At 45.0% G+C, this 12,963-nt stretch overlaps 1 protein-coding gene across 1 annotated transcript in view; it reads left to right on the top strand.

Annotated features, from left to right (window-relative positions):
- Window positions 1-12,963, top strand: part of MYO7A (myosin VIIA) — a gene marked incomplete in the record, with an annotated part of 248,641 nt that overhangs the window by 102,234 nt on the left and 133,444 nt on the right. The window contains 1 exon segment of the mRNA XM_056561158.1: window positions 3,704-3,780. Within this exon segment, the coding sequence (XP_056417133.1) occupies window positions 3,704-3,780 (77 nt within the window).

Here is a 12,963-nt window from a genome sequence, read left to right as displayed (position 1 = left end):
TTTCAATTTTCCCACATAAATAATATTTGTTTGGTTGCGCTGTACATTTTATGGTAAAATAAGTGATGTAATTACAAAGTACAATTGGTGACGCAAAAAACAAACCCTTATATGGGTCTGTGGATGGAAATATAAGAGAGTTATGATTTTTAGAAGGCGAGGAGGAAAAAACGAAAATGCAAAAATAAAATTGGTCTGGTCCTTAAGGCCAAAATGGGCCTGGTCCTTAAGGGGTTAAATGAGTACTCCGGCGCTTAGACATCCCCAAAGGATAGGGGATAAGATGCCTAATCGCGGGGGTCCCGCTGCTGGGGACCCCCGTGATCTTGCACGCTGCCCTCCACTAAAATCAGTCCCCTGAGCATGTTCGCTCCGGGTCTGATTACTGTCGATCACAGGGCTGGAGCATTGTGACTCCATGGCTCTGCCCCCATGTTACGTCACGCTCCGCCCCCTCAATGCAAACCTATGGGAGGGGGCATGACAGGTGTCACGCCCCCTCGCATTGACTTGCATTCAGGGGTGGGGCGTGACATCACACGGGGCGGAGTCGTGACGTCACAATCTCACGTCACCGTGGTCAGGAGCCGAAGCCTCCAGCGTTTCCGGAAGCCGCAACAGGTGGGTCCTGCAGCCGAGATCCCGGGGTTCCCCAGTGGCGGGACCCCCTTGATCTGACATCTTATCCTCTATCCTTTGGATAGGGGATAAGATGTCTAGGGACGGAGTACCCCTTTAATACTTATTCCTTATCTGCAATAAATGTATGATCTTATGGGGTCTGAGCGGTGGATCTTTCAAGTGCTCATTGTTACTCCATTCATTGTGTACATTGGCTGCTGGAGATAGCTGATCCCAGTCTCATAGACACTTTTACACTTATCACACACAACCTCTGTATAGACATAAAGAACCACTGACTGGCTCCTCCAGCATGGACAGAGCTCAGATAAACCTGTATTTAACATGGACTAATACCCAAACACAGATCAGGATGATCAGTAGGAAAAGTAAAGTGTCCCTGACATTTAAAAAAAACTTTTGACTGTCACATGTCAAACAGTTTAAGCGATCGGGGCCCCCAACCGATTAGGAGAATGAGAACAGAGAAGTGCGCAGTAGCACACTTTATTCCCTGGCTTGCATTGATCTTTGTCCTGCTGTCACATTTTAAAGAAGTACTCCGCTGCCACACTCCCTTGTGACATCATGCCACACCCCCCTCAATGCAAGTCTATGGGAGGGGGCGTGACGGCCGTCATGGCCTCTCCCATAGACTTGCATTGAGGGGGTGTGGCCTGATGTCACGAGAAGGCGTGGCCGTGATGTTCCAGCGTTTTAAACGAATGCCGGGTGCAGCACATAGATTGTGGGGGTCCAAGCTGCGCGACCCCTGCGATCAGACATTTTTTTCCCTTTCCTTTGGATAGGGGATAAGATGTCTAGGGGCATAGTACCACTTGAAGTCTATGGGGCCACAGAACGAAGATGCTGCAAGTCAGGGAGTGACTCGAGCTACCGCACATATGTTCCATATAAAACCTGGGCAGCAGGCAGTGGTGGACTGGTGGTAGGTGCAGTTAACTCTCAATGCTTTCAATGTATAGTTATGTCAAACACAGGTAGAAACAATGAGCCTCATTTACTAAGGCTTTTTAGATTTTTGTAGATTTTGTAAGGTTTTTTTTGTCACATGTGTAGTGCACCAGAATTTTCAATACAAAACACCGTACTAACTCTCCACTTTACTCAAAAAACCCTACAAAGGGGTGTGATCATCAGGGAAAAAAGAGGCGTATCTAGAAAAAAACTACAAATTTACTAATGTTCCCACTTAAAATGTGGTGGATTTGAGCTCTGGAAAACCCGACAACTCAGAGCATGTGTAAAAAAAAAAGCATAACATAGGTAAAATTGCCAAATACAAATACAATAGTAAATACCATAGAAAAATACCTGTCGTAAACAAAAACCCACAAAAAAACTTCACTCCACTCTTAGTAAATGAGGCCCAATAAGTTTGAATAAACCCGGAAAATTTTCCAATGCATTTCCATCTAAAATAGACTAGAATGCATCATGTTGTAAAAAAATCCTCTAGAGCAAAAGTCGCAAAAAAGTCGCACATATTTAGACTGCAACTTTCTGTGCGACAAATTTAGATGAGAAAAAACAGTCTAAATCCTTCAATAAATATCCCCCTACATATTTGATTAAACCAGATAACAAAGGTAGAAATACTATATGTTTGATTAAACCCAGAAAATAAAGGTAGAAATACTATGTTTGATTAAACCCCGATAATATAGGTAGAAATACTACATGTTTGATTAAACCCTGATAATATAGGTAGAAATACTACATGTTTGATTAAACCCTGATAATATAGGTAGAAATACTACATGTTTGATTAAACCCTGATAATATAGGTAGAAATACTACATGTTTGATTAAACCCTGATAATATAGGTAGAAATACTACATGTTTGATTAAACCCTGATAATATAGGTAGAAATACTACATGTTTGATTAAACCCTGATAATATAGGTAGAAATACTACATGTTTGATTAAACCCTGATAATATAGGTAGAAATACTACATGTTTGATTAAACCCAGAAAATACAGACACTTACACACCTAAAAATACAGACCTAAAATGTGCATTCCACATTCACTTTAAACCCTTTTAGGGTACGGTCCCATGTAGCCATTACGCAGCATATTTCACGCTGTGCAACGGGAAATACGCTGCCAATTCTACGATGAGTATACTCACAGGGCTACTCAACGGCATCCCTGTGTGTTCAGTGAGGTTTTGGGTCAGCGCCACCAGGTAGCCCTGTGTGTATGCTCATCACTGAATAATGCAGCATATTTCCCTCTGCGCAGCACACAGCTGTGCTCATCTTGCTTTTTATTGTAATGTAGTGTGCTTTTATGGGGTTGTTTTGCAGTGACACTGCTCTGAAATGTAGTGCACCAACTGCACTCAGTAATTCAGGGAGGGGGTGGTGACAGGAGGTCACTGTCTGAGATCAACCCAGTGATCAATGCTTTTACTCAACTTGCTTTCTATTGGACCTGTGAAGGCTTTCTGGGATCAGTAGTCCTTGCTCTTTCTCCCAGCTTTCTCTCCAAGATGGCGGCCACAACGCAGTGATGGGGCTTTATCAGCCTCTTAAACCCACCCCTATGATGTATAAAAGTACTAACAGAATAGTTCAGTGTTTTCTAACAAGTGTGCCTCCAGCTGTTGGCAACCAGTGAGCCTACAGCTGTTGCAAAACTACAACTCCTAGCATGCCCGGACAGCCTTTGGCTGTCTGGGCATGCTAGGAGTTGTAGTTTTGCAACAGCTGGTGGCACCGTGGTTAGAAAACACTGAGATAGATCTAGGAAGGGATGCTAGTGCCAGGGGGGAGGCAGTGCTTGTTGTCACCACTATAGTGTGAAGTGTACACCGCCAAAGAGGTATGATAAAAATCATATTCATACGATATAATAAGGTTTCAGAAGGAAATCCTCTGTCTGGATCCGAGCCGACCTTCCTCCAACTGTCCCAGAGGGACCTAGATTCCAGAAATATCCCAGGGAGGTGACCTCCTCATAAAGTCTAGATTAAAATAGTTAGTAAATGTTACACAAGTGCTTGCCGCCATACTTATACATAAACATAAGTGCTATATGTTATGTCTGCAGCGCGTATGTACGATAACCTGGACGCCTGTGAAGTGATTTACTCCACCTCATTAACTACAGCAGCCAACTTACTGGAGGTGAGTATAGGGAGCTGTATTATAGTAGTTATATTCTTGTATATAGGAGCAGTATTATAGTAGTTATATTCTTGTATATAGGAGACAGTATTATAGTAGTTATATTCTTGTATATAGGAGCAGTATTATAGTAGTTATATTCTTGTATATAGGAGGCAGTAATATAGTAGTTATATTCTTGTATAAAGGGGCAGTATTATAGTAGTTATATTCTTGTATATAGGAGCAGTATTATAGTAGTTATATTCTTGTATGCAGGAGCAGTATTATAGTAGTTATATTCTTGTATATAGCGGCATTATTTTAGCAGTTATATTCTTGTATATAGGAGGCAGTATTATAGTAGTTATATTCTTGTACATAGGGGCAGTATTATAGTAGTTATATTCTTGTATATAGGAGCAGTATTATAGTAGTTATATTCTTGTATATAGGGGCATTATTATAGCAGTTATATTCTTGTATATAGGAGGTAGTATTATAGTAGTTATATTCTTGTATATAGGAGCAGTGTTATAGTAGTTATATTCTTGTACATAGGGGCAGTATTATAATAGTTATATTCTTGTATATAGGGGCAGTATTATAGTGGTTACATTCTTGTATATAGGAGCAGTATTATAGTAGTTATATTCTTGTATATAGGAGGCAGTATTATAGTAGTTATATTCTTGTATATAGGAGGCAGTATTATAGTAGTTATATTCTTGTATATAGGAGGCAGTATTATAGTAGTTATATTCTTGTATATTGGGGGCAGTATTATAGTAGTTATATTCTTGTGTATAGGAGCAGTATTATAGTAATTATATCCTTCTATATAGGAGCAGTATTATAGTAGTTATATTCTTGTATATAGGAGCAGTATTATAGTAGTTATATTCTTGTATATAGGAGCAGTATTATAGTAGGTATATTCTTGTATATATGAGGCAGTATTATAGCAGATATATTCTTGTATATAGAGAGTAGTATTATAGTAGTTATATTCTTGTATATTGGAGCAGTATTATAGTAGTTATATTCTTGTTTATAGGGGCAGTATTATAGTAGTTATATTCTTGTACGTAGGAGCAGTATTATAGTAGTTATATTCTTGTATATAGGTGCAGTATTATAGTAGTTATATTCTTGTATATAGGAGGCAATTTTTATTGTGAAAACAAACAAAATTACAATTAACATAAATTCTTACAATGCAAAACAAAAATAACAAGCATTGTACACACAATGACTACTCAACTAGAGTATGTACAGAGTAATATTAAACTTAGAAAGTCCACATTTGCTGGAAAAGGAACAACACAAAAAAAATTTAATAAAATAACATGACATCATCCGTGTTAAACCAAAGAGACATTCCTCCATAATTTCCCATTATTTTGGTTCCTCCGTATCTCTAATGACTTTACCCACTGGAGCTCGGACATGATCTGGCTTACTGCTGTGTTGTGATGGAATGGCTCGTTGTGTATGGACACTCTAGTTCTCATGTGCCAATGGTAATATTTAGTGATAGTAATTATTATGTACATAGTCCCCCTGTCTACAGTCCTGTTACTGGATGGTACAGCATATATGATGTCAGGATACGTCAGGTTCTGCAGTAATGGGATGTTTAGCTTACCGGACACTTCTTCCCTTATCCTCCTCCCGCCCCTGCAGTCAGATATGAAATGCTCCATAGTCTCCTCCTGCTGACAACCCAGAGGACAGTTCCTATCAGAAACGCTTAGATATTTCAGGTTACCCCTGACAAAGAGCCTCCCATGGAGCGACAGCCAAGCTATGTCAAAGAATTTTGCGGGGAGTCGTTTCCCATTGAGGAACTTTAGACTTTCCTGTAAAGTGCTGGTCACACAATCCCTCAAGGCAAGCGGAGAGCAGAAGAAAGCCCTACAAACCCTTACGTATAGATCCTTCCTTGGCTTACTCTCTATATAGGACTTCTCAATGCGCCATCTCTTCAGACATCTGAGCCCGTATTCCAGGTACGGGGGGAGGTAGTCACGCATCCATCTCCCCCTCTTGAGACTGCCGCCTCGCACCCAAGACTCTGCAAAAGGCAATATCCAGTCCCTGATACTATTCGCCCACAGGGAGCTGTTGTTTGAGTCCATGCAACCAAAATTAACTTTTAGAAACATGGAGTCAAAGAACACCCTTGGATTCAGCATATCCAACCCACCCTCTCTCCTCTGTAGGTAGGTGACCCCTCTTTTTATCAGATTCAACCTGTTCCCCCAGAACATTTGGAAGAACAGGCTAAAGAGCCGAGCGGAGAAAGATTCTGGCAAAGGAAAAACAACAGAGACATATAAGAAGACGGGGACCAGGTAAGTCTTCAACATTTTAACCCTTTCTCTATAGGTCAGCCTCCAGTTCTTCCAGCGCTGAACCTTTGCATTTCCGGCTTCCAACTTCTCTTCCCAATTTAGTTTGGCGTTATCGTCCCTCCCGAATTTGACCCCTAGGATTTTAATATAGGAGGAGGCTCTCACAAATTGGGGCAGATCAAAATCTGGATCAGTATCTGATACCCAGAGAGCTTGACTCTTCTCAAGGTTGACCAGAGACCCTGAGGCCTCCGAGTAACTTCTGATGGCCGCAGACAACATCTCCACCTCACGAGGCTCAGATATCACTACGGTCACATCATCCGCGTAGGCAACAACACTCAGGGGTAGGCAGTGGGGGACCGGCACCCCCTGAAAACCACACTCCTGCAGTGACCTCAGAAACGGGTCTAAGGCAAATACATACAGCAGCGGGCTCAGTGGGCAACCTTGTCTCACCCCCGCCTCAACCCTGAAGGTGTCACCCTGCCAACCATTGATCAGAGGAAAGCTCTCGGCCTCACAATACAAAGTCTTCAGCCAATCGATGAATTGTCCCGGAATACCGTACTTTGACAAAGTGGCCCATAGATACTCATGATCTACTTTAGCCTGGTCAAGACTGACAACATATCTCCCACACCTCAGGGCTTTACATCTCTCAAACATCTCCCTTATGGAGATCACTGCCCCAGAGATGTTCCGCCCTTTTACTGTGCCATACTGACAGCCTGCCAACAGTGCCGGGGACAGACAAACTAACCTAGAAAACAGGATTTTTGCCAGAATCTTCCTGTCGACATTCAAGAGGGCAATCGGCCTCCAGTTCTTGATGTCACTCGGCTCTTTACCTTTAGACAGCAGAATCAGCGAGGACACTCTCATGGATGGAGGCATCAGGTGACTTTCTAGACAATTTGTGTAAACATCCACGAGGATTGGAGCCAAGAGGTCTCTGAATGTCTTATAGAATTCTGCTGTTATCCCATCTGGACCTGGTGCCTTCTTCACATGTAACTTATCAATGGCCTCTTTGACCTCTGCCACCGTCAATTCTGCTGTCAAAGGAGAAAAGTCCAAATCATTAGTATCAGGGAGCGGAGTTGTCTCCAAGAATTGGGTCATCTTGTCTCTATCCAAAACCTTCCTCTGAAACAAGTCAGCATAGTACGATCTTACCACCCCCAGGATACCCTCCCGAGATTCCTGCAAAACACCCTGGGAGTCAGTGAGACCGGTGACAGATTTATTTGCCACCCGCTCCCGGCAATTCTCAAAGGGATCAGGAGACCCTAAGGACCCATAATCCCGTTCAAGAACCAGGGAGGTATACCTGCTGTACTGATACTGCCTTATCTCAGATTTCAGCCGGTCTATCCTTTGTTGGTCCCCACCCGCCGAATACAGTGACTCCAATTCTTTCCGCAGCTTGAGATACTGGCCATACTTACTCTTCCCCTTTATAACTGACAGTCTCTTTAAGAGGGTTCTGATCTCATCCTTGACATCCTCCCACCAGGCGGCCATATCATCATAGAAGTCCACCCTCTCTAGTTGACCCTGTATAAGAGAGTGAACCTGTCTCTGCACAGAAGGATCCTCTAATAGGCTGGAATTCAGTCTCCACAACCCTCTACCTGTCTCAGGACCCTGTGTGACACCCAAACAGAAATATAAGGCCAGATGGTCAGAATAAGGGACGATCTTCTCATCTTTCTCACCAATCGTCTCTGTAGGACTAACCAGAGCCAAATCTATCCTACTGCTTCTTCCACCACAAAAATAGGTAAACTTTGCCTTCCGACCACCCTGCACAAACACATCTGACAACCCGGCCTGTAGAATGATTTGGTTTAAGACCTTGGAGTCTCGTGTTAGAGGTCTTTTAGATGTTCTGTCACTAGTTGTTCTGGAGGCATTAAAATCTCCGGCCAAGATGACAGGGACAGACGTGAAGAGATATGGCTTCACTTCATTATAAAGGTTAACCCTTTCAGTCACTGTCTGTGAAGCATAGATATTAATGAGTCGGAGCCTTCTACCCCGAATAGTAACTTCTAGCATTAGGCACCTTCCCATCAATACCTCTGTCAGCCTATGTATAGTTACATCATTGGTGGTAAAGAGGATAGAGACCCCGGCACTTGGTTCCACAGCCAGTGACCAAAAGGATGGACCAGACCGCCATTCACGCTCTGCTTCACGTAACAGTCCTTGAGTATTTAAACGTGTCTCCTGTAAGAAGAAGATGTCAGCATCAATAGACTTTAGATGGTCATATACGACATGTCTGGTCCTCCTCACTCTGACACTGTTCACATTACTGGAGAACACTTTAAGGGTAAAGTCGGCCATCATAACAAAAGAAAGCAGAAGAAGCAGAGATGTCACCCCCATCATCACAGATCTGAGTCCGAGCCCTCCTGCTGACCACCTGTTTCCATGTCCGATTCGGACAGACGTTTATCCCGTGGGGGTCTCCTTTTTGTGGGGGGATCACCCTCTTGGTCTTCATTAAATTCCTCTATCACTCTCTTTAGCTCCCTCTCCATCTCTTCCTCAGCGTCTGACTCTGACAACACACTGTACCTATTTGTGATGGTCATTACACCTGACCCGGGGTCTACTTTCTTTTTGGAGGGCTTTTGGACAGTGGTCCATCCCTCCTCAGGCTTGCGGCTGGTTTTGTCTTTTTTCCGTCTCTTCTGCAGATTTATTGATGCTGGGGCAGAAGAAGACATGGCCACAACCTGCTCAGTGACCTCCCTGTTCCCCTCAGTGGCTCCTGGCTGGGACTGGTCGGGCACTGTGTCACCAATATTGTCACCCATATTGTCACCCCTAGTGTCACCTACAGTGTCACCCATATTGTCACCCCTAGTGTTATGCTGAGGCTCGGGTTGTGTCACTGCTGACCCTGACACCAATGTCTCCCCCTCCAGGTCCTCTGCCCCCTCCAGCAGGTCCTCATCAGGGAAGTCCTTACAGATATTATGCCAGGCATCAGGACAGTCCCTGTGGGAGTGACCGGTCTTACCACAGAGGTTGCAGCGGATATTCTGGCAGGTGACGCTGACATGGCCGATCTCCCCACATAAATTACACTTCACCAGGGTGCAGACACTCGCGATATGACCGGTCTTCCCACACTTGAAGCATTTTCTGGGCTGACCTGCATAGAAGCAAACCCCTTTCTCCCGGCCAATGAAGAAAGAATTGGGCAGATGTTGGGTAATGTTATTAATCTGCCGTAACTTTACCAGGACCTTCCACCCGCCCGTCCATATGCCGTCCTCATCCCTGGTCTTAGTCAGGTCTGACATTAGGTCACAGTGCCTTTTTAACCACACAACAATATCCTGGGGGGGGGACAGACTCGTTCCAGAATATAATGGTGACATTCGCTGTGTCCGGTCTGGAGATGGGGACAAAGCTGAACTTATTCCAGCCATCAGCATCTCTCACCCGGGTGACATGGGCCCAGAAGCGGTCCAGGTCAGACATGAGTTTGAAGCTGACGTCATAGCCCTGCCTGTCAGGAAGGTTTATCACTGCCAGGATGTTAGATGGCAGGAAGCCCATTTGGTGGCACAGAAGTTCACGGACCACAAACCTCCTGTCAGGCAGCTCCTCCTTGGCCCCTCTATGTCTGAACCTGACCACGTTCCTCCTCTTGAAAGCCTGACCCGTATAGTTTACATTGGACATGAATGGTGACCCACGACTCCAGGCATTACCAGAGGAGGCGCCACTACTTCTACCCTCCTGCTGTACTTGGGGGCGCTGTGGTGGCTGCTGACCAGCCGTACTAGGGGGGTCTGACACTTGTGTGACTAAAGGGGGGAAGTGTTGTGCATCGGACTGTACAGCCCCCTCCCCACCATCAACCTCTATACTCTGGGGGTCACAAGCCTCTGAAGGCTGAAACAATGGTGGACCTGACCCCAGAGATGACCCCAGATCCCACACAGACTGTGAAGCGCCCCCCTCTGCAGACACATTATCAGTAATATCACATACAGTCATATCAGTGCAGTCACTGGCAGTATGATCCTGCACTACAGAGCCCAGCAAGCCCTGCAGAGCCATGTCCTGTGAACTCTCTGCTGCACTGCTGCCTTCAGGTAAGAGTCCACAGTCCTGCTGCTCTCTACTGCCCCCAGGGGCTTGTGGTGACTGTACTACTGTTACAGAGTTACCTTCAGGTATGTGTCCATAGTCCTGCTTCACCGTGCTGACTGCTGGGACTTGTGGTACCTCTGGAGGAGTCTCTGCAGGTCTCTGATGTTGCTGGACGCTTGCTTCTGCTTGTCTGTACAAATCCCCTTTTTCAAAAGGGAAGCTGGCTGGTCTGAGGAGTGGTCTTGCACAGGACTGCTGGATGTCCTCTTGTCTTGCACAGGACTGCTGGGTGTCCCCTGGTGAGGCTGTAGACTTGGGTTCAGCAGTAGATGTAGATGACTTTGTTGCTGGTCTCTCCTTATATCCCTCAAATCTTTGCTGATTCCTGAAGGTTTCAGCGACTGGTCCCATCCGCTCCAATACGTCCTCCATGTCCTGCACAGTGTCAGCGAGCTGCACAGCGAGGGAGCTCAGCTTCTTATCATGGACGGCCTGGTTATTGGGGTTTGCTGCCTTTAGCTTGTAAATACATTCAATTTGTTTCTGCAGCTGTAACTTTGTCTTTTTTAAAGTCTCAAGTCTCTTTACCAGAGCTGGGATCTGCTCGGCCAAACACAGTTCAGGCGCCCGCTGAGTATTGGGGGGCCGCGCTGGTGGGGTACTCACAGGACTCTGCTTCTGAGGTGGGATCTGTCTCGGTGCGGCTGTGGTCACTGCTGCGGGGTCACAATCTCCAGACTGGGGACTAGGCCCCTGGTTCTTCCCAGTGACCGCACTTGTGGCCCCCTGAAGCCTTCCTGGTGTACTCCCTCTGGTCTCATCTCGCGTGTTGGTGACTTTTGCGCTGCTCCCGCTCCCGTATCGTGTGCGGTCAGAACGTATTAGGACAGGCTGCTGCAGATTCTCCTGCATGGTCTGCTTCTCCAGGGATGTTCTCCTCTGTCTGACTGCAGGAGGGGTGGATTGTACCTGCAGCCATTACCTTACTTGTTGATTCCTTCTTAGCTTCCAAGACTTTCTTCTCATCTGTGCTTCTTACTGCACCAGAACTGACAACATTCTGAACATTTCTCACATCCATAGAAACTTTAGGATTTTCATCCATGGTTTGTGGTGTCTGGGGATTAATTCCCAGAATAGGCCGAGAAGCCTGGGCCTTGCTTGGGGAGCTTCCCCACCCAGGGTGGCCCCTCCCTGGGCTTTCTCCAGACATCAGGAGAGCTACACAGACACAACCTCTCAGCTAGGAGGCAATTTTTATTAGTAAAAAACAAACATAAATATTACAGTACACTCGACCAAAAATTATCAAAACAATATCAAATATTAAATATCATACACTTCCATTACAAAAGAAACAATAATGTTAACTTAGAAAAAGCCCATTGCTTTTATATGAGAAGAAAAGTAAATAAATGAACAACACAAAAGCATCATGAAGGTAAATATCATTCTATATACACATTCCTCCATAATGTTTGGTTCTTCCTATTCCCCCTGACCTCCAAACACTTGATCCACCTCAGCTCTGACATGATCAGGTCTACTGCTCTCCTATCATGGAAGGGTTCATTATACATAGAGACTCGGGTCCTGGTGTGCCAATGATAGTATTTTATCACAGATATGATGATATATAAGGTCTCCCGGTCAATGTCACTTATACTAGATGTTACACCGTAAATTATTTCTGAGTATTTTAGGGTCTGTAGTCTCGGGATTCTTAGCTTGTTGGATATCGTCTGCCATATGTGTCGCCCTCCCCAGCACTCCGATATAAAATGTGTCATGGTCTCCTCCTCCTGACACCCTAGGGGACACTTCCGATCAGACACACTCAGGTATTTTAAATTCCCTCTTACGAACAGTTTCCCGTGTAAGGACAGCCAGGCAATATCATGGAATTTTTTCGGTAGCCTCACACTGTTAAGAAGCCTCAGACTGTCCCGTAAGATGGCAGATGTACAGTCCCTTAGTGCTGGCTGTAAACAGAAGAATGTACTGCACACCCTGACATATAGGTCCTTACGGGTCTTACTCTCAATATAGGACTTCTCAATGCGCCATCTCTTCAGACATCTGAGCCCGTATTCCAGGTACGGGGGGAGGTAGTCACGCGTCCATCTCCCCCTCTTGAGACTGCCGCCTCGCACCCAAGACTCTGCAAAAGGCAATATCCAGTCCCTGATACTATTTGCCCACAGGGAGCTGTTGTTTGAGTCCAGGCAACCAAAATTGACTTTTAGAAACATGGAGTCAAAGAACACCCTTGGATTCAGCATATCCAACCCACCCTCTCTCCTCTGTAGGTAGGTGATCCCTCTTTTTATTGGGTTCAACCTGTTCCCCCAAAACATTTGGAAGAACAGGCTAAAGAGCCGAGCGGAGAAACATTCTGGCAAAGGAAAAACGACAGAGACATACAAGAAGACGGGGACCAGGTAAGTCTTCAACATTTTAACCCTTTCTCTATAGTTCAGCCTCCAGTTCTTCCATCGCTGAACCTTTGCATTTCCGGCTTCCAACTTCTCTTCCCAATTTAGTTTGGCGTTATCATCCCTCCCGAATTTGACCCCTAGGATTTTAATATAGGTGGAGGCTCTCACAAATAGGGGAAGATCAAAGTCTGGATCAGTATCTGATACCCAGAGAGCTTGACTCTTCTCTAGGTTGACCAGAGACCCTGAGGCCTCTGAGTAACTTCTGATGGCCGCAGACAACATCT

This window comes from Hyla sarda, chromosome 2, assembly GCF_029499605.1.
Source record: "Hyla sarda isolate aHylSar1 chromosome 2, aHylSar1.hap1, whole genome shotgun sequence".
NCBI classification, from domain to species: Eukaryota; Metazoa; Chordata; class Amphibia; order Anura; family Hylidae; genus Hyla; species Hyla sarda.
This window is presented reverse-complemented; position numbering and strand designations above follow the sequence as displayed.